Source organism: Pezoporus wallicus, unplaced genomic scaffold, assembly GCF_028554395.1.
Source record: "Pezoporus wallicus isolate ANWC-B61680 ecotype Strahan unplaced genomic scaffold, APGP_CSIRO_Pwel_v1 contig_1035, whole genome shotgun sequence".
In the NCBI taxonomy this organism is placed as follows: domain Eukaryota; kingdom Metazoa; phylum Chordata; class Aves; order Psittaciformes; family Psittacidae; genus Pezoporus; species Pezoporus wallicus.
The window spans coordinates 2,063,182-2,083,395 of record NW_026636811.1 but is presented as its reverse complement, the minus strand read 5'-3'; the positions used below and the strand labels follow the sequence as shown (position 1 = coordinate 2,083,395).

At 42.6% G+C, this 20,214-nt stretch overlaps 1 protein-coding gene across 2 annotated transcripts in view; it reads right to left on the bottom strand.

Moving 5' to 3' along the window:
- The window catches only part of TRABD2B (TraB domain containing 2B), a 290,814-nt gene that overhangs the window by 119,455 nt on the left and 151,145 nt on the right, over positions 1-20,214 (bottom strand). For both annotated transcript variants that reach the window (XM_057401807.1, XM_057401805.1), the window contains exon 3: positions 12,666-12,812. In XM_057401807.1, coding sequence (XP_057257790.1) covers positions 12,666-12,812 — 147 coding nt within the window. The remainder of the gene's footprint in view (positions 1-12,665; positions 12,813-20,214) is intronic.

Below are 20,214 nucleotides of genomic sequence, written 5' to 3'. Positions count from 1 at the left end.
CCCTGAAAAAATGGTTGTGCTCCCATGGGCGATACAAATCTCTTGCATGATCACAAGCATATCATTTGGGTTTAGACCTTCAAAGGAAACTCGGCACTTAACCTCCACTAAGTATCTTTGAAGCATTTGGCTTTATTCCTCCTGTCCCTCAAAAGTCCATCTGTAAAATGGGCACAGCAATACTTTCCAACCTGGTGTTACATACAAGGCACTGGCTGAATTTTGCTGTTGAAGGACCCAAAGGAAGATCCAAAGTACAAGATGCTCAGTGGCAGCCTGTATTCCCACAAATACTTTGTGGAAGGAGGCTGGGAATCTGCTGCAATCTTTAGCAGAAGAGCTAACAACATACTTTAGCTTAGAAAAATGCATCAGCTGTATCTCAAGATCTCTGCTGTGCTGTCAGCTTTGTCTATAGAGACAAATGAAAAAAAGACAAGCAGAGAAAAGCCAAATATATTGGTGCAGAGTCTTTTATCACATTTAGGGCTTACTGCCAAAGCTAGCTGAAAATTCATGAACACAGGACTGCGTTTAAGTACATTTTCTTATTTACTAGTTTTTAATATTTGGACAAATATTCTGGGCAGAGGCACAGTGCCAGGGTTGTGAATATCTATCTGCAAACAATTTTTTGAGACACATAAAAGAACCATCAAATTTGGTTATCTCTTTTTTTTTTCCCTTGCTTTGGATTTATTGGCTGCAGTGGAACTGCTCTAGATTCAGTCCAGTATCAAATCACAATCAGATGTGGAGGGATAGCGTTATCGTTCCTACTCCTGTACACTACATTTCCCGATCCTCTGACAACCTCTTCTATCCTTGTTCTGTTCCAGTGATGATAGCCTACTTCTGGAATGTGCATTCAAATCGTAAGATTATGTCAATGGAAAACTAACGCTACCAACACGTGAACAAAGGCTGTGTGCCCTTTCTTGCCTGCATGCAGGCAGTGGTGGTCTTCAATCATAAGTCTATCTGCAGGTGGAGAAGAGGAAGCTTAGACAGGGAAATGGAATGCCAACCCCTGCCATGGAAAATACAGTGATCCTAAAATCATTCCTGCCATTATCTTCCTATGCCTTGGTCAACCGTCTTGGCTTCTGAGACTCCTCTCTCCCACTGTCTCCGAATCAGCAGCTACCTAATTGCTTTCCAGCCTCACTCCTGTGCAATGTCCAAACTCCAGACTGCTGCAAGTACAGTACCATCACTAATCCTTGCAATGGAATCTCAATAATAAAAAATGCCTTATTTCTCCTCAGAGCATTCCCAGGCTAAATAGAGAAAATAGGAGGAGGCACTCCCAGATTCACAAGGGACATCTATGACAATGTGGAGAGCTGGCCACCAGCTTTGTGAGTTCCAGTCTAGCGCCTCAGTACGGAACTATCCATCTTTCCTTGACAGGAGGGCTCAATCTCCATGCTAGTAATCCTTATATCCAGTTGTTTGCAGGGAGTTGTTCCCACATCACGCCAAATACATTTATTTCTGTTGCTAAACATGATAAAGATTGGGTTCTCTTTATTACTCTTCTGGTTTATGAGCTTTATGTGGGCAGGGCCTGAAGACAAGTAAAGGATCCTGCTTTGAAGGATTTTCCCTGTACCACACAGGTCAGGAACTTTCATACGGTTGACTGCACTATGCAAGATAAGGATCTCAAGAGCTGACAGCACAGCTTAGGGGGGCTGCCAGGGAGCCAGAGCAGCATCCTGAAACCTGCTGGCTCCTCCAACAAACTGAACAGCCCTAAATTCACACCAGCCCTTCTTGGGTCAGAGGCTGACATCTGAGCTCCAGTTATCATTTGCTTATGAAGGGAGGATACCCTCCCGCTAACCAGCCTTGACAGGGCACTGTGATTTTTACTGCACTGCTGCAAAATATACTGCTCGGCACTTGAAGACACCTGTTTTCCTCTGATTTATGGACCCTTCTGGCATCCTGGAGAGCCGTATCCACTTACTGCAATGCCTGATATGAAGGATTCAAATAGTGCAAAGTGAATGGGCTGCAAGAGCAAGCATCTCCGCAAGGCGGATGTGGCTGCTGCTGACTCGACTGGTTTTCCTCCAGCACTCCTGAGCTTCCATCCTGATGGAGACTTCAACAGTTAAGGGGGTGCCAGGTTAACATGATTTAGCCCAAAGCCCAAAGTTGTCAGCTGCCAAGTAGATGAGCTTCCAGCTCCAGGGAAAAGGAGACCAGGAAGGAGCTCCGCAAAACAGTGTCCAGTCAAAGCATGTTGTGATTAATCCATGATGGCTTTCTTTAAGCATCAAAATTTGAAGTAATACATTAGAAGCCTTAGTGGACTGTAAAAGGAGTCTTGAGTCTTCTGGGTCAGTTCCATCACTCCTTTCCCTTTCCCAGGGCAAACATCTATCCAAGATAGAGCTTGACAATATATTAGAAGCACAACCAGCACATCACACTCAGGATATGCAGGTCAATTTGGTGGATTCTGGGCTGCTAAAATGGATTATCAGAACCACACCCTGACACCAAACTCAGGTATGGACTCAGACTGATTTGAATTCACGGAAAGCTTCACATCACCAGTCTGTGCTCATGCAGCTCCCCAGGGACAGCTCTCCATGCAGCTGGAGGCCAGTTTTGCGCACTGATTTTCCATTACACCCCTTGTCTTAGCAGGAGTCAGTAATGTCCCAAACCTCCGAAACCAAGGAACAGCCCTGAAAAACTGCAAGGCAAAAGGACAGGCAGCTCTCCCTTGGTGAATAGTGTGGTCTTGCAAACTGGGAGTTCACCAGAGTGGGGCTGCATGAACGTAAACTTACTCCCTGGGGGCCTACAAGGATGCTGGGGAGGGACTCTTCATTAGGGACTGTAGTAATAGGAGAAGGGGTAACGGGTTAAAACTTAAACAGGGGAAGTTTAAATTGGATATAAGGAGGAAGTTCTTTACTGTGAGGGTGGTGAGGCACTGGAATGGGCTGCCCAAGGAAGTTGTGAATGCTTCATCCCTGGCAGTGTTCAAGACCAAGTTGGACAGAGCCTTGGGTGAGATGTCAGAGGGGTTGGAAATGGATGACCTTAAGGCCCTTTCCAACTCTATTCTGTGATTCTATGATTCTAAGTCATTGCAACTGGGATGTGTTGCTGCAGCTTCCAGCATTTCTGTTCTGCTTAGGTACATCTAATCCTCCCTGAGCTAAAAGCTGAGGACTCCTTTCATGGAGACAGGCTGCTAAAGACTGAGAGTACTGAGACAGCCAACCTAAGAACAAGCAGATTTCTTAGGACCAGCTCTAGAGAACCACTTCTGGCTAATCCCTGCTCACCCACATTACTGTTCAGGATCCATCTATGCAGCAAATACATTGCAAATACAGTTCATGCCACCAACCTTTCTGTAATTGGCCTGCCTGATCTAAAACTAGCTTGGGTACCAACTCAGCATGGCATGGTAACTTCAATGTGAAGGCTGAGGTCCCTGAAACTGAGTTTCAAATTGGCTAACTCAGGTCGACAAGCATCTAAATGTGTAAATAGAGCAAAATGACAAATAAGAGAAGATGTGGAGGGGGTAAAAGGGCTGAGAGCTTAGTGAAGTCTCTATGGGTAGTGCACAATACTTCCAAGGAACAACTCTGCAAGGTGGTTCAAAAACTGTGGGATCATTGCTGGCTTGAGCGTAAACTTGCCTACAGGAAGGGTGGGCTGCAACCCCTAGAGCCCTGTGTCTCTGCAGCTTCACTCCCCACCACACCTGCACGGATGCCCTTCAGGGGAACCCCAAACCCACCCTGCTGCTGCAGCACCCAGACAAATGACAGACGCGTGCCCTGCCTGATTTTACCTTCTTGTACATTTGGGTTGAAGGAAAGCGTGTTCAAAACAAGAAAAAGGTGAGGGAAGAGAAGCAGAAGGGCCACAGGGATGGGCTGTGCATCTCCAACAGCTTGGGGGGTGATGCTTCTATCCCGGTTAAAAAGACTTCCACCAAATCCCTGAGAAGTCACAACCTGCATGTATGGTTTTTATTTGTTTTCCCACACCAGGTAAATCCCTGCTTTCCAAGCACATAGAATAAAAGAAACAAAAGAAGCAGCAAGAAACACCAACCCCTCCCCCAAGGCCTCCCTCCTTCCTTACCCCAACCCCGTCCCTGCTCCCCTTGGTAGCGATGCCAAAATATGCAGCCGGCCTCTCTATCTGAATGAATGTTTTGATTAAAGAAGTCTTAACAAAACACAGTCAGAACAATGATCCCGGCCCCCTTTCTGCAAGCTTCCCCCAACTATGCAGTGTATATTTAGGACCACATTACAGAGACCTGTTCATTAATTGAATAAGGATGACAAGCCTGCAGTGTATGCAAATAGAGGTTTTGGTTTCAGTGGGGAGGGTGAATCTTAACTACCTAATGACACTCCTGCTTCATTTAAAACTCCTTTAACTTTGGGATATTTTTTTCCCAGCTTTCACAAGCTTGCAAACATATGGAAAAGTTCAAGTTTTTCTATTTCCCTTCCAAATGCTTTGTTTCCTTTGACAAAGAATATTCTTTTTTTCTGTCCTGACACTAAAACCATCACCTATTATATTGCCATGACACCCGAGTAAAGATACTGATCAAAGGGCAAAGCAGGGCAATAAAGTGAAAAAAATGGGGCCAGAAGGTTTGGTTTTGGGGCTGGTTTATTAAAGCATTGCAATTCTTTCTCCAAAGGTATTTTTCATTTTGTCTTCTGTTACACTGTGAGAGAACAGCTGGTCAGTAGCGGGTACAGGCTCAGGTTTGGCTGCCTTGCGTATATATTGTTCAGGGCTTTTCAATGAGTTTCTTCCCATCCCTGTTTAGAAAGATTCTAGGGAAAGCCTGAATGTTTATGTAAAGACTGCAGTACGATTTTAACCCAAGGCAAGTGTGATCCAAGAGATATGGTTTGCAAAATATCACATAGCTTAGCAAGGAGCAAAAAGCTGGTTAATAACACAACAGCAGCTGGGCTGGAGATAGACCTCCGGAGCTGACACCACAAGGCACTGCTGTGTAGAGATGGCCCTGCTCTCTCATTCGGCCCTAGCAAAACTCCAGGCTACTCCCAGTCCAACCAGCCTAAGCTTCCTACATATGCTGGCATCTGGAACTGGCATCTGGCATGATGACTTTCAGTTCTGTTTAAGGTGCTGAGGTTTGAGAGGTCTAGTATAGGACATAAAGATGCAGAACATCTCCATGAAAGCTTCTAGAAGTGGAAGAGGGACCAGCCAGGAGAAAACTAAGGAATAACTCAAATGAAGTCGGTGAAGTAAAGACAAGTTATCTTTGAAACTGCTTTCTTTGCATCTAAGCTGGTGGAACTGTATAAACCTTGGCTTTATCAGTAATGCGCTCCTCCAGAGAAGAGAAGATCCAGGTCTGAAATCACCATCAGAGAGCACAAAGAGTTTACACTGGAGAACCTGATCTACAGTGTTTGTTATTCAGTAATGCAAAACAATAGTGCCAGACCAAGAAATGTTGTGTCAAGGAGTACCCAAGAACACAGTCTTTTCAGATAATGTCTAATACTAATCTTGCCAAGTCAGCCAGGACAAGCGAAGTGCCCCCTTGGTCCACATTTCCCCCCCCTCCCTGTCACAATGAGGTGACAAACACATCTTCCGGATAAAACAAAGGGAGGAAAAGCATTTTGTGCACTGAACCCACAAGATATTGTTTAAAAAACTAACAAGTCTTTTTCATTTCTCTTGAACAAGTCTTTCCAAGAAACACTTCATAAACCAGCTCTTTAAAAAAGAAGGGATAGTAAATGCTTTACAACAAACATACAGCAATGCACAGAAAGCAGCATGCTACTACCTTGAACTCCAAATGTTTTTACCAATCACTCCTTCATACTCTTTTATAGTTTATTCCCTTAGTAATAAATACAGGTAGTCAACAATCCTTCAATGTTTTTAATGTAAATCATCCCTTTTCTGAAGGTGAACATGTTCCTTTTCTAATAACACAGCAGTCTCTGAAAGAAAAATCTCTGCCTTTAAATGCCTTGTTCCAATTTCTCTTTCTCTCCTCTTCCATTGCTTTCTCCATGGAAACTGGGAAAGAGGAAGGAAGGAACTTCCAAGGTAAGACAACTCTAAATGAAAACATGCAATAACAAGTTTCAAGCAAGAACCTATTTTCAAAACCTGTAGCATTGAAATTATCTGGGCATGTTCCAGATTATTAATAAAAAAACAATCTCTGCAGTGCTTTCCCCAGCACTGTCATCAACAAGTAGACTTAACTCTCCCAGTATGGATCTGTAACCAATTTTCTGAAACACATAAGCCAAAATATAATATTGCTCCAATCTGGAATCCTGTTCTGACATAATATGAAAATTAGACTCCGAAAATTTTGGCTGCACTTCTGTTTTTTTACTTCCAAATGCTCAGTACACCAAGGCACAAAGCTGTAACTCAAGTGCAAGTAGAAAGAAAGTATGACCCCACCGCAGCAGATCAGGAGCTCTTGTGAACTATGGGAAGGCAACAGCAGGATCCTGTACTACAGCCCAAAGAAGAGAAGGTGGGAGACAAGAGGGCACAAGCGGTGGTGAGCAAACGTGTCACCAAACACCCAGGCAGCATCAGGACTGCCATCAATGTCATGTTAACAGACACTTCTGGGAGCCTTAATGACCCCTTCCCTGGATCCAGAATGAGAAACTCATGGGACTGGCTCCCTTGGCGCCTGGGACAACCTTGCACTTGCTTCACTGGAAAGCCTACAATCATTTTCCCTGGAAGAACGAGAGGCTGTGCCAGCTCGCCTGCACTTTGTTAGAGCTGAAAACGATAAGATGCTTCCAAAGCGTTGCGTTACAATAGCTGTGCCTTCAGTTTATGGATTTATCTTTCTTTGCCCTAGATAAAACTCCATTCCTTGGACAAATTAGGTCTGCTTGTCATTCAACACTCTACCTAATGGTCTCAGCTGTGTGTTTCTGCAGTTACTGAAGCTGAGGCATTCCACAGATAGTTTTGATTGATTTGAAAAGTGAGCTAGAAATTCAGACGTATTTTATCCAGAATGAGAACAGGGCAAGTTAAAGATGTAATTAGATTTATCAGGACCCTTAAATCTTAAAGGACTTGTTTAAATGCAGGGTGACACAACAAAACTTGGCGATTTACAAACAGCAAGTGCATTGTGAAGTGAGGCACTAACCCTTTCTTCTTTAGTTTAGAGAGTCTGACTACTGACATGGGGTTAGCATATGGATCTTCAATGCTGTGTTATGAGGACTACCATAGCTTTTGAGAAGGCAACAGGCACTACCTAAACACTGTATGTCTACATGAATCCATGGGATTTTGAACTGCAGAGGCAACTCAAGATATGGGTGATATTGTTCTTCCAAGTTACGTAAGAAGCTCAGTTGCTTCTAATGAACAGAGGTTGAAGAAGGAAGCACAGTAATCCCTGAGTATCTGAAAGGGTTTGAGACATGTCTGCAGGCTGTGGTGATCACCAAGCAACTTCACTGAATACCTTGCTTTTCTGTGCAGGATGAAGCCAAGACTCTACCTCTCCTGGCAACAAGAAGATGGTTACACTCAGGTGAGCATAAATCCCATAAACTAGTTCAGTAACTGGCCTCACTTGATATCTTCATTTTGATATCCAATGATAGCTGGGCCCATTCAAACTCATACAAAGCCTGTGGAGAATAATATTCTCCAGTATTTCAATGGGCTTTCAATACAGTCTAACACACAAGCCATAAGGACTCTCTAGATGAAAGATGCTTTCAAAGTGGCAGGTATGACTCTTGCACCATACTGTTTACCCTCTGTGGGACAGGTAAATAACAAGTACGCAACCAGGAGAAACTGTCTTGAAGAAACCTACTTGTAAAGGAAGCAGTGTAGCTGCAAGCCTCTGATATGGCAGATAAGTAATGAGAGAGGAGAAACCATCTTCTCCGGGGATAAGAACCTCTCCTCAAGGCAGGAGCATGGCTGATGACAGAAGAGTAGAAACAATAGCTGGAGACAACAGGTATAGTTTTTGGGAGAGGTTGAAGTAGAAGAGTCTCAGCCTTGGCTTTTTGATCTTCCTCTTAATAAAGCATATATAGGAATACAAGGGAACACAGAACAGGCTGATTCTATGCTGGCAAAGATGAGTCTGCTTTACAGAATTGTCTTTAAACAAATGAACAACTCTAAACAAACCACAAGATTGCAACTGGTGCGAGGAACCGCTGAACCCAAACCTCAGACGTTTAAGTTTGGAGAAAGACGTTTATATCAGATTTAGGGAACATGATCTGCACCCTACTTTTCTTCCACCAAGGCTTCAGGTCATGCAGCAATGTCTCAGGTAAGAAAAAGTATCCTCTAGAGGTAGATAATTTACTAAGTTTGCACTAAAAGATCATTTACATTTTAACGCATCTGGACATGCAGAACCTCAATTCCCTTGCGAGAGCATCACACAGAATACAGAAGTTAAAGCTAGTGATCGAATGCAATGGGGTTTTGCTTGTAAGGAGCTTGTTTCAAAAGGACACAAAGAATATGACTTCTTTGAGGGGAAAATAGTTTGAAGAAAGAGCAGAAAATAAGCCTGTCCTATCTTTAACTTGGAATACTTTTCTTCTATATCATTTTGACTCTTTGCCCAGAAACTCCAACATAAGCCTCTTGATTACAAAAGTCACAAGAGAATGAAGTGTTTGCAGAAAGCTGTAGAAGGAGAGATGTTTCCTATTCCCCTTTTGGGTCATGGTCTAACTGAATAAACTCAGCCCCTTAAAACTTTACTGAGTTTAAATAAGGATTTATGCATTTGGGAAAACTGGTGCTTGGAAACAAGATTTAAGAAGAAATAGAAAGGAATGAGGAATGTCACAGAACCACGGGAAAGCAGAGGTGTTGCCTCCTTTCACTGTTCTTAATTAAGACTTAAAAAACCCTAAAACACCACTGAAACTGAGAAGGATTTGTTTAGTCCTCACTGTCATCAATGCTGATGGCTCCAGGACAGAAAACATCAGGGATTTGGGGCCCTGCTCACACCCCTCCATTTCAGGCACCTTACCCTGGCTAAGCTGGGCTTCCCAACCCCAAGGCAGCAGCATCTACCTGGGGAGCTCCTGTCCCTGTCCCTGGGTGCCAAAGGAGCTCTTCTCTGATCAAGCTCCTGCTTTGTTCTTAGAAATAACCTTCCCTGAACTTTTCTTCCCAGTGCACAGGGAAAAGACTGCACACTGGGAGACTTGGTTCCAGAATGATTCTGTCCTCTTCTCCCAAACACTGCAGGAGTCAAGACGACTGGTGCTGACAAACTGCGCATTTCCCAAATTCCCTTGGGGAGGAGTAAGAGGCTCAAGAAACTCATCCATAACTCCTTGAGTCTACAGCTTCAGTATGTCTGCTTCTGGTCCTTTTTTCCACTCCACGATGAGTTTTGCTCTAAAGGCATCTCAGTATCTTGTAGACAACTACTGAAGATGCTAAGTCTCCCAAGATTCACAGTAGAGGAATTTAGGAAGTTATTGCACCGAGATAAATACTCCCTACCACTACTATCCCTGCAGTAATGTTAGACTTTCTCAGCTGCTTCGCAGTTTCTTACAGTGACCTAAAACAATGGCTCGGAACTGAGGCAACTGATGGGCAAGTTCACCTTTATTCTGCAGCTCCTGTTTGATCTTCCAGGGATAAGCAGGCGCTAATGACCTTATAAACAGCCCCCAAATGAATCTTCAAAGAGTGAGAGCCGCAGCCTTCTCCAGATCTCCCTGGATACATCGGACAGAGCTGAATTCCTGCCCTCCACTGTTCACATTAAGCGCTGAGTCCAACAACTCCAGTCCCAGTCTTCTGTTCCTTCCTATGTGGTATTTCAAAGTTGCATTAATGGTACCAGCTCCAAGGACTTATTACCAGACCCTCTGAAGAGCTGGGCCAGCAAGTGGGTATCACAGAAGAATGGGCACACCTTCTAAAAACACTGTGACACTCTTCTCTCCCAAGACTGGATGGGCATGGGTACCTGCCCTGAAGTGTAAGTGATGATGCACTTCATTTGGGATATTTATAGTTTTTCTGCACTTGTAGGCCCATCATTCGTTGTCACCTGATGAGACATTCAGTACACTCTCAGCGTATGCCAAATCTCTGTGCCTACATTTAATGTCTCAAGAGAAAGATCCCACGGGGGATGCTTCATGTGTAATCTTTAAGCCATGCTAATCTAATTTGGTAACCAAAAGGCAAAGACTTTCTATGGCAGAGAGAGAGTCTATTATCCTTGCAAAACCACACAGAATAAACTTTGGAATTATCACAACTGGCAAAAGTTGACCTGAATAGGGAGTTTATTTAGGGTTTAATTTTCTATTTTGTTCTGCTTGCAATTAAAATAAATGGTGTAAAGCTGGTTTATAAAAATACTACCAAACAAAAACCCTCTTTACCCAAATTAAAAACAACAACCTATGAAAGGAAGTACTCCACAACATTTAGAGTTCTGCAGGGACTAGTATACATATAGGGATTTTAATTTTCCATGGCCTGCAAGTGTTACAATCTCTATCAACTGTGTGCACTCTGGAACTGCGAGTAACACCAGTGCTTGAACTCTGGTTGTTGGCTGCTTGCTTCTTTAACACTGATTTTAAACTCGCATTTGATCCAACAATTTGCAGGGATAAAGAAGTTTTTACAGCACTCTGTTCCTCTCAAGTCTAACCCACAGGTCTGTTACAGGACATTGTGTCAACAAATCACAGATGTCTGTGAGTCAATGCAACCAGTGTGAACGGCCACAACTTGTCTTAGGGACAAAGGCTTTACTGAGGGAGAAAATACACTAACAGATTAGAAGATGACACAGAACATCCAGATGCCAGGGACCTTAAAGCTTATCCAGTTCCAATCCCCTGCCATGGGCAGGGACACCTTCCACTAGATCAGGCTGCTCAAAGGTGCGTCCAACCTGGCCTTGAACACTGCCAGGGATGGGCCAGCCATAGCTCCTCTGGGCACCCTGTGCCAGTATGCCACTGCATTCACAGCAAAGAACTTCTTCCTTATATCTGATCTCCTTAAATCTACCCAGTTTAAGGCTATTTCCCCTTGTCCTGTCACTACATGCCCTTGTAAAAGGTCTCTCTCCAGATTTCTTGTACCTTCCTTCAAGTACTGAAAGCTGCTCTAAGGTATCCCCAGAGCCTTCTCTTCTCCAGGCTGAACAACCCCAGCTCTCTCAGCTTGTCTCCATACATAGGGGGAGGTGCTTCAGTCTGTCATTATGTTTACCTTGTGCGCTGTGCCTCAGCATTGCAGGGATAGCTAAAACCATTGATTTCTCCAGGATGCCCCAGTTCTCTAAAGATTGAACTTGCACCTCCCATCTTCAGAGATGTATTCCTACCTGAGTCGCTTTCTCCCTTTACTTTTCAGTGCAAGGCTGTCCAGAATGAACAGCTCTGGTAGCTTTAGTATTGCACAGACTTCTGTTTCAGCACTGCCACATTAACCACTCCGTTATGCCCTGATCAGTCATGCTAAAACAATGCTTCCTTTTCTAAGATTGGATTAACTGGGATAGCAAAAGGTTTTTATTCCATCCATTATCATCAACCACACTTTCTACTATTTGAAAATGATAACCAGATAGGGAAAAGAAGGATAGATGACCATTTGTCCAGAATTTAAGGACTTCTGATTGTCCAAGTTCATACAGGTCCTCTCCAAGTAAGCCACTGCACCTGAGCAAGAACATGGGAAAACACAACAAAAAATGAGAGAGGAGACATCCAAGGACCAAGTTTCTCCAACAGGAAAGGAGAAAGAGTAACCTATGTATTAAATGAGGATCTCAGAGTTTGCCATGAACTATCAAACTGGTCTGGAAAGCAGATTCCTGCTCCATTGAGAGTTTTTAATAGCACTGGATAACTAAGATAAACAGAGACTGAAGGGCTGCCTTAGACACATACAAAATCATTGAATTATGACATGTTTGAGAAGTTATTTACTTTATAGACTATTTACATAAAGTTCACTTCCTCTTCATATATAAGCTCAAATATTACAAAGTCTTTTTTTTTCTTTATGCCCTGAATGAGGAGACTACATTCAACAGCCCCACAAACATCCATACTAACTTATTGTCAAGCACATTCCTCAGAAAGCTTTCCAGGCATTCCCTTCCTCGTTCCAAGTTACAAATGACAGGACAAGAGGAAATAGCCTCAAGTTGCACCAGTGGAGGTTTAGACTGGATATTAGGAACAATTTCTTCACCAGATGGGTTGTCAAGCATTGGAACAGGCTGCCCAGAGTGGTGGCTGAATCACCATCCCTGGAGGTATTTAAAAGACATGTAGATGTGGTTCTTAGGGATGCAGTTTAGTGGTGGACCTGGCAGTGCCAGGTTAATGGTTGGAGCTGACGATCTTAAAGGCCTTTTGTAACCTAAATGATTCTATGATTCCCCAGACCCCAAGCAATAGAAAGGAAACCTCACTCTCCCACCAGGTAAATGAGGATGGAAAGAAAACACAGGGCATCAAACTGAAGAGGTGAAGTGGAGATGGAGCATAAGATGTTAACAGGGACATCACTCTTTGCTGATTTGTTGTCAATTAACTGGGGCCCATCTGCAAAACTTTGCCTACCTGAGAAGTGTCATGGTTGAATATGACAGCATTCAGGTCTCCACAGTTATAATGCTTGATGAGATCTTCGGTGGTATATGGGGCCTGCAAACTACCTGCTCGGAGGCTTTCATGTTGCAGCAGAGTTTGGTTTAGAGCGAACAGCACCTGTAGAAACACAGTCAATAAAACGGGAGAAGTTAAATATTGGGAATCAAAGCAGCAAAGCCTAAAATGACAAACTGGAAAACTCTCCTGCACCTGAAGTCTATTAACCTATTAATGAATCCATTCTGGCCCACAGTAACAAGGGCTGGTCTTCAGGCATCCCCAACTGGAAGTGGAGTCAGATTCAACATCCCCTACTAGCAGAAGACCTTATCATAAGCTCCTTGGTTTTACACATAAAGTATAACTTGACCACGCATATATGACTCAGAGGTCATGGTCTGAGAACTTTTAGGCTATCTATGCTGACTAGTAGGCTACATGAGAGACACTGGAATGAAAAAGGAAACTGTCTCTGACTGCTTCCAGACTGCTAGCTTAAATCCAAAGCCCAAACTCAGTTGGAAGGTTTTTAATGAAAATCAAATCTTCTGAACTTCTGTAGTCACAGCTGTGGCATACCTTCTGCGTAGTTTTAGTAGCAGAACTTTAGCAAATTCATTATTAGTGTCCCTCCTTTAGTCTTTCCCCCTTCATCAACCCTTTTACAAAGTGAACAGAAATGCTGAATCATTAACGCTATCCCAGCAGACTAGTCAAGTGTCCCCATCTCAAGCCTGAAAATAGCAGAAAGGCACAAGCACTCTTCACTATGTAAATTTTGGTTAACTACAAAAAATAGATGTCCTTAGAGATGGTATTTCTTTTCCTTGCATTACCAAAAAGGTTACTAAATTTCACGTGAATTACCACAAACCTTTTCATATTTGTGACAGACTGTGGGAGTAATTTATACCTGTTACTGAAACACCAAGCCTGGGCTTTTCACGTTCAGCTTTCTAAGAACCCCTTCCAAGGAAACTCGGTAAAAAGTAGATGAATAAGTGAGAAGAACAGCAGTTAAGACAGGTTGTCACAAATTATATAAATAAGCAAACACACTTTTCCTAAAAGAAAGTGATCCGTCGTGACTGCAAATTCAGACTCCTAAAAACTATATTGGTGTGTCATTTTTCATAAGAGACTCCTGCATCCCTTAGCCTCGCATTTCACCACGTTTTCAGATTCTCTTATAACAGCAGTGCCCTATGCATCCCAAAGAATAACCATCATCTCAAGAGCTGGGTAAAGTAACCCATGCCAAGCTCCAGCTGGCCCAGCGAAGCTGCAGTCTGTGACACAGATTCTTACCTACATTCTTAACTTTAAGCAACTGAACCTCTTTAAGGAGTGAACCCCAAGGGAGTTTAAAATTAACAATGTACGTGTGTATGTGCAGGACGAAAGCACCTATTAGTTTAAAATTATGATTCCCTTTTAAGTTTACCTGAAGAAAAGGAAACAGTCACTTGGATTTGCTCCTGCAAAACCTCAGGTATATTATTATTATGTTTTAATTATTATTATGTTTTAATTATATTACCATTATTATTATTAACAACAACAGCAATAAAAGTATCTCCATGGCATTAACAGCCTCTTAATAGAAAGCTATTACATGATAAAACACACAATTGGTTGAGAACAAGTGAATGTTACTTTTTAATTTACTATTAAAAAATATAAGGATGGTCTTCCAACTGAACCTGTTATACCTCAATTCTGCAATCGGTTCCCATTAACATCCAAGCCTAAAAGATTTCCTTGCCCAAATCTAAGGGTCTCTTAAGGCTTTTCTACAAAGAGAACAATCTTTCTTAGGACCACAGCCTCAAGTTAAGCATCTTCCTACCTCAGTTTTTCTCTAATTTAAAAAATCTGCAGAAAACACAGTTTGAAAAATGTCTAACCTTTGAAAGAAGCTGAGATTTTTCTTTTTCCCCTAAGGGCTACAGCTCGAAGAGGAAATGGTTCATCCCAGGATTTCCTGGGGATTCTAAACATTTTGGCTAATAAAAAATGAAAGCTTAGAAAAACATTGACAGGGAAACTGAGAGCAGAGTTTTTCCCAAAATGCTTTTAATAAAATCCTTCTCATTTGTGACTTTTTAAACAAGGGATGTTGCTGGATATTTATATACAAAACTATGTATACACACAGGCACACACATATACAAACCACCAGCAAACCCTGAGGGGAAGACTCTGCTTTATGATAGAATATTAAGAAGGTGATAAACAAATCCTTACTTCACTCCCAATCCCTTTTTCTTTCTTTTTGTTATTCTGGCTTACTGGGGAAAACAGCCCTGTGCATTAATGATCTGGGTCCGTCTGTCTGTCTCCTCCTAATAAATTCAAAACCTATTAGCTGACTTCAGTCACATTTGCAGAGGGTCAGAGGTCTTAATGAAAATGTTCCTTGAAAGTAAGTGCCAGGCTGCAGAAAAGCCCACAGTACAAGTTCATGACTTACAACAATTAATATTCTTATGAGAATTAATAGTCTATGATTCTATGATTCCTAGACTACACACAAGAGAGAATGAATTATTTGAGTGTACAACAGTAGATGGACCCACACACTTCGGACCCCAGACTTCACTAGTGTTGGGATGCTCATGTGCCTTAACTCTGCCTCTTGAGCAGCTTTGGGACCTAGAAGTGATGCTGCTATGACTGCAGGGAGCATATTGCTGGGTTCAAACTGCTGCCCAAAAAGCAACTAAAGAGATTTTATTTTAGTAAGGAAGTTAAAGCTAGAAACAAAAATATGCAAAAGAAAAACTGGAACCACTTAAAACAGATTCCTAGAGAAGTCTTGCTTAATCAAACCATAACCACTACGGGTTTTGGTCAGGCGGCTCAAAACAATCTTGAAGAGAAGTGGGGTCTCATTGCAGTTGCCTGCTCGTTGGCTGGATTTGTAGGCCATTTCCTTCAGAGTCAGGTTAAAGCCATCTTAAAACCTGAATTTATTTTTACTTACTGCTCAGATAATGCCACAAAAACAATGCTGTTTCCTTTCCTTCACTCTATCTTAGTATCAGTGACCCCACGACCTCCAGCCTAAACCTCTATCGGAGTTAAATCTCCCAGAGGTGCCTGAGATTACTGAACAACTGATGACTTCAAAATAAACACCCTTAGAGCGACTGCCTATACACAGTCCCACCTAATAAATACAGCAGACAGTATTTGTTCTGGGAAGTGATGGGAAGTTATGACTTTGGCTCTGGGAAAGGGCATTTTCGTTCACACAATTTATGGTCCCCCCATCGGCACGCTTTGAAAGCCTTTTTTGCACGGCTGTGTCTGGCCCCCATTTGTGACCAATCAACCATGGACAACAGAAAGGGGGTTTCCACCTTGCCAGGAGGAAGCTCTTTTATCTGATCAGTGTCATTCCCCTCTGCAAAGCAGCAACCCAACACACAGATTTAATCTGGGTGTTTGGAGACACCAGCTTAGCACTTAGGGTGGACCTATGGGTGCTGTTTTACTGCCTAAGAGAGTGGGTACCACCAGTTCTACACAGCACCAGGAATCAGTGGTCCATACTTTTTAGGAGCTCATCTGCACACACTATGGCCATCTCCAGGATAAGGGGGCTGGACCAGTTATTTCTGCCATGGGAAGGTCAGAGCTGATTCGACAGAGAAGAGCTCTTGCATCACTGATGACTTTAACTGAGGGATCCCCAGCTGCAGAGACATCAGCAGGAACCCCAAGTTTCATTTACTGGTGAACAAGAACTGGCTGTTCACTTATGTTTGTGCCAACTGTTCTCACCATCACCCAACAGTACCCATGCTGCTGCCTCACTTTAACCTTTGCTCTTTTGCCTCTATCATCTTGGGCACTTCAGTTGCAACCAAATCTGCAGAGACCAGACTTTGCCACTTGTGCAAGCTCACTACAGGCATCAATTAAAGACCAAACGAGCCCAGCGAAGACTATAGCTATAACAGCTTTACTGATTACCTTGATAGTCAAACAGTATTTCCCTCTCTCCACAACAGCATTGAGTCTCAAGGGCAGCAGTGCATAAAAGTGTTGGTATCAACAGTTGTGCAAGTTGCTTTGTGACAGTTTGAACTTTGTTTTGTGAGCCCATGGGAGAGGCTGGAGGTTTGATTTTATGTGAGACTTTAATGAGATTTGGCTTTCAGGCAAATAAACCCGATCCACAGAAAGTGATCTAAAATAGCATTGCCTCCTTTTCAAATAGGGAGGGGAAGTGAACAGACATGTACCTAGACTGGGCTTAGGAACACTTGTGCTTTGCACCAGAAATCACACTTTTCATTGTATTTGGTTTTGGGAGCAAAGCTGGATAAAAATACATCTTTTTCCAATCTATTCTCACAAACATTCATGTATCATGTTTAATTGTGACACAAGTCTGCAGCTTCAGACTGAACATTTGAAGGCTCCTGAAGGCCAGCAATATATTAATGCTGTGATAGCTAAAGAGAAGAAATCATGTCCTTTGTACAGGACAGATTTCTCCATATACATCTTATGTGCATTTGTGCCAAGATGAAGAGAATTAAAAAGGCCCAGAAAACAAAACTCAATCTTCATCAAATACAGCATCGTGCCTGACTTGTGTCATCTGCTTGTAAGGTCTTTTGACACTAAAGTCCTGAATGGCATGCAAGAAGAAATAAGATGCTTACTCTTTTAAAAGATGCTATTCAGTACCTGGACTCCTTGTCATGATCATTACTGAAATTCAGCTCAAGGATGCAGTTAGCCGTATCCTTTCAGCTCTACATTCTTAATACTTTTGCATAGGTGAGTGAGTTGACTTTGATTATCCTTAATGCTCACATGCTTTTCCAGAAATCGATTTCTGACAAACTCTGGTACCAGCCCAACTCTATGCCTGTCACCTTGTCTAGGAGGCCACACTATGGCTTCCCAATCAAGTGGAAAGGCTGCCAGGTCCACTTCTTCAATTTCTCTGGCTAAGGTTACAAAAGACGCCTCAATGGAAGAACAACTTTGTGTGGGGCCATTGTAAAATAAGACAAGGAAACCTATTACCAGATAAAGTACCTTACTAAATATATTGCTATTAAAATAGACTACAAATTCAGGAATTACAATAGAAGAAACAAATGTTGTGTTAGAGGTGAACACAAATGGACCCACGTTCTTCTGGTGTGTTTACTGTACAGCAGACATGAGATTGAAAGGCAGCCCTGAGAAAACTCTTAAGGCCAAACTTCAATGCTCAGACAAATTCCACTCTTACATGATGGGGCAGAATTGACTTTCCAGTCCTAAACTTACTGAGGCTGAGCTACAAACATTGCATCCACAGGACTCCAGTAGCTGGAGTTACAGGATGACCCGTGCATAGAACCATGATTAATAACAATACCACAAAAACAAGTACTTAAATTTCATCGTATGATGTCAGCTCTTGAGCAGGCAACTGTTGTTTTCCTTTGCTCTCTCTTCTGGACATGTGCCACCACAATGCAAATATTAAATAAGCATTAGGAAATGTTTGAGTGACTATATCCTGTCAGTGCCCAAACTGCAATTCTGGAAGAGAAATGCCCTGCTTGGTTTAAAGCAAACTGTAATATAAATATTGAGTTATATGGTTTTTCAGGGGTTCTTCTTTTCTTGTTATCCTTTTTTGTACTCAAACAGAAAATCAAATATACAGTTTCAGGTCAAAACAGTGACTTAGGGGTGAAAAAAAAGAAGAAAGAAAAGCAAAGAAATAAACCCCCAGTCTGAGATTTCTCCAGATTAATGAAAAGCAATAAAAGTGTTTGCCCAAATCTGTTCAGTTCCATTGGTTTTCAGAAGACAGGTTTCCCCTTTCCTTGAATCTCTTGTGCAGTTGCTAGGAATTAGTGAGCTGTGAAACTCACCTAATGAGGTCAGCATCAGGAAATAGCTCTGAAAAAACAGGTCCTGGGGGATCTACTAAAGGACTCCCCCAGTGTCCAAATGAAATCCTGGATGCATCGGCACATTGTACAGTCAGGGCTGTGAGAGGAACGTGCCTGACTTTGTTGTTGTTGTTCCTATAAAGGGACAGCTAAGGAAAGTGAAACTATTAACTCATCCACTGGAATTTCTGCTCACAAACTGTGCCCCCTGTTAAAGCTCCTCATAAAAGCCTTTCGTCTAGTTGGTTCCATATGTTCCCCAAACCCACAGTTATTGCTTCTGAAAGGCAGGAGTAGTTAACAGTCTGCGGCTTGGCACTGACCAGGGAGACCTAAGGACCTTGCTTTTCTCCCCTCCCTTTCAAACTACCAATTAACCAGTTTAATAAAACAGTTTGAATCTGACCAAGGTGCTTGGAGAACCCCCTAACCACCACCTATCCTACCGGCTTGGCCATGACGGTGACACCTGGACATGGCCTGGTGCAAAGCAGTCATGCGACTAATGTGCAGCTCCAGGACTGAAATTGGTTTTCTTGATGCTGAGAAAGCTGAGGAGAGATTGGGGCTCCAGCCTTCAGCCTGGCTGAAGCATACCCAGAGCTCCTGCTAAAGCTTATTTCAAACAGCTTGCCTTCAGCCCCGTCTTTTCACATAACGCAAAGCTTCGATGATGAGCTTGCATGTGCAAAGGTAATTATGGTTTATTATTGTCTGTGTTTTGGTTGAATTGAGGCATTCAAAAACAACAGAAACAATTTGTAGACAGAAAACACCACAATGCACATGAGATCCCCATTCTGTCAGTCCCAAGATCCCCAAGCCAGAGCAGGACTCTCCCGGTTGACAGCAGCTCTTGTGCATTCCTTGGGCTGACACTACTATCCTATTACCTCTGCACAACATTCCAGAATTCAGAAGGGCAATCACATCGTTACCTCAGAGCCTGGAGAGCAGTTGTTTGGTGGGTTACCTGATAGAACAGGTGAGCTAGCGATAGTTTGTGCTCTCAGATACAAGCCTTCCCCTGCACAAGGTCATTAAGAGAACAAAGACTATGGGGTTAATTTCTGTCTTGACAGCAGTTCAGAAAAATGGCGTCATTCCTGATATATATATATACTATAAGTACCATGCACACCTTAAATAGGTTAAAACATCCCCAGACTAGGTCCCTAAATACATTAACTGAAGTCAGCAGAAACACCATCACAAACATTATTGGAAGAAGTGTAAGATCCAAAACCCCTTCTGCTAAACGTAGTGAACTGTGTCATTTTCTAAAGGTAATGAAAGTCCAGATTAAGTTAGAAGAAAAGGAGTGGGGGAAGAGCTTTGATATGGAATTTCCATTATTTCCCTTTCTGTGAACCACCACACTGGGGTGGATGTTTTCATTTCAATGCCCTCAGCACATCATCAGCAGTCTCTTTTGCCAATAACTCAGCTTGAGTTATTGAGTAATTGTGTGAGCAGTAACTGTAGGATAACTCCCTGCTTTGGTCAATGCTCAAAGCTTAAGCAAATAAATTAAGAAATAACAGAAGGAAGAATTTGCAACTTAATGAGAACTGAAACAGTGGAGGGGGCAGAATTGCCTCTGT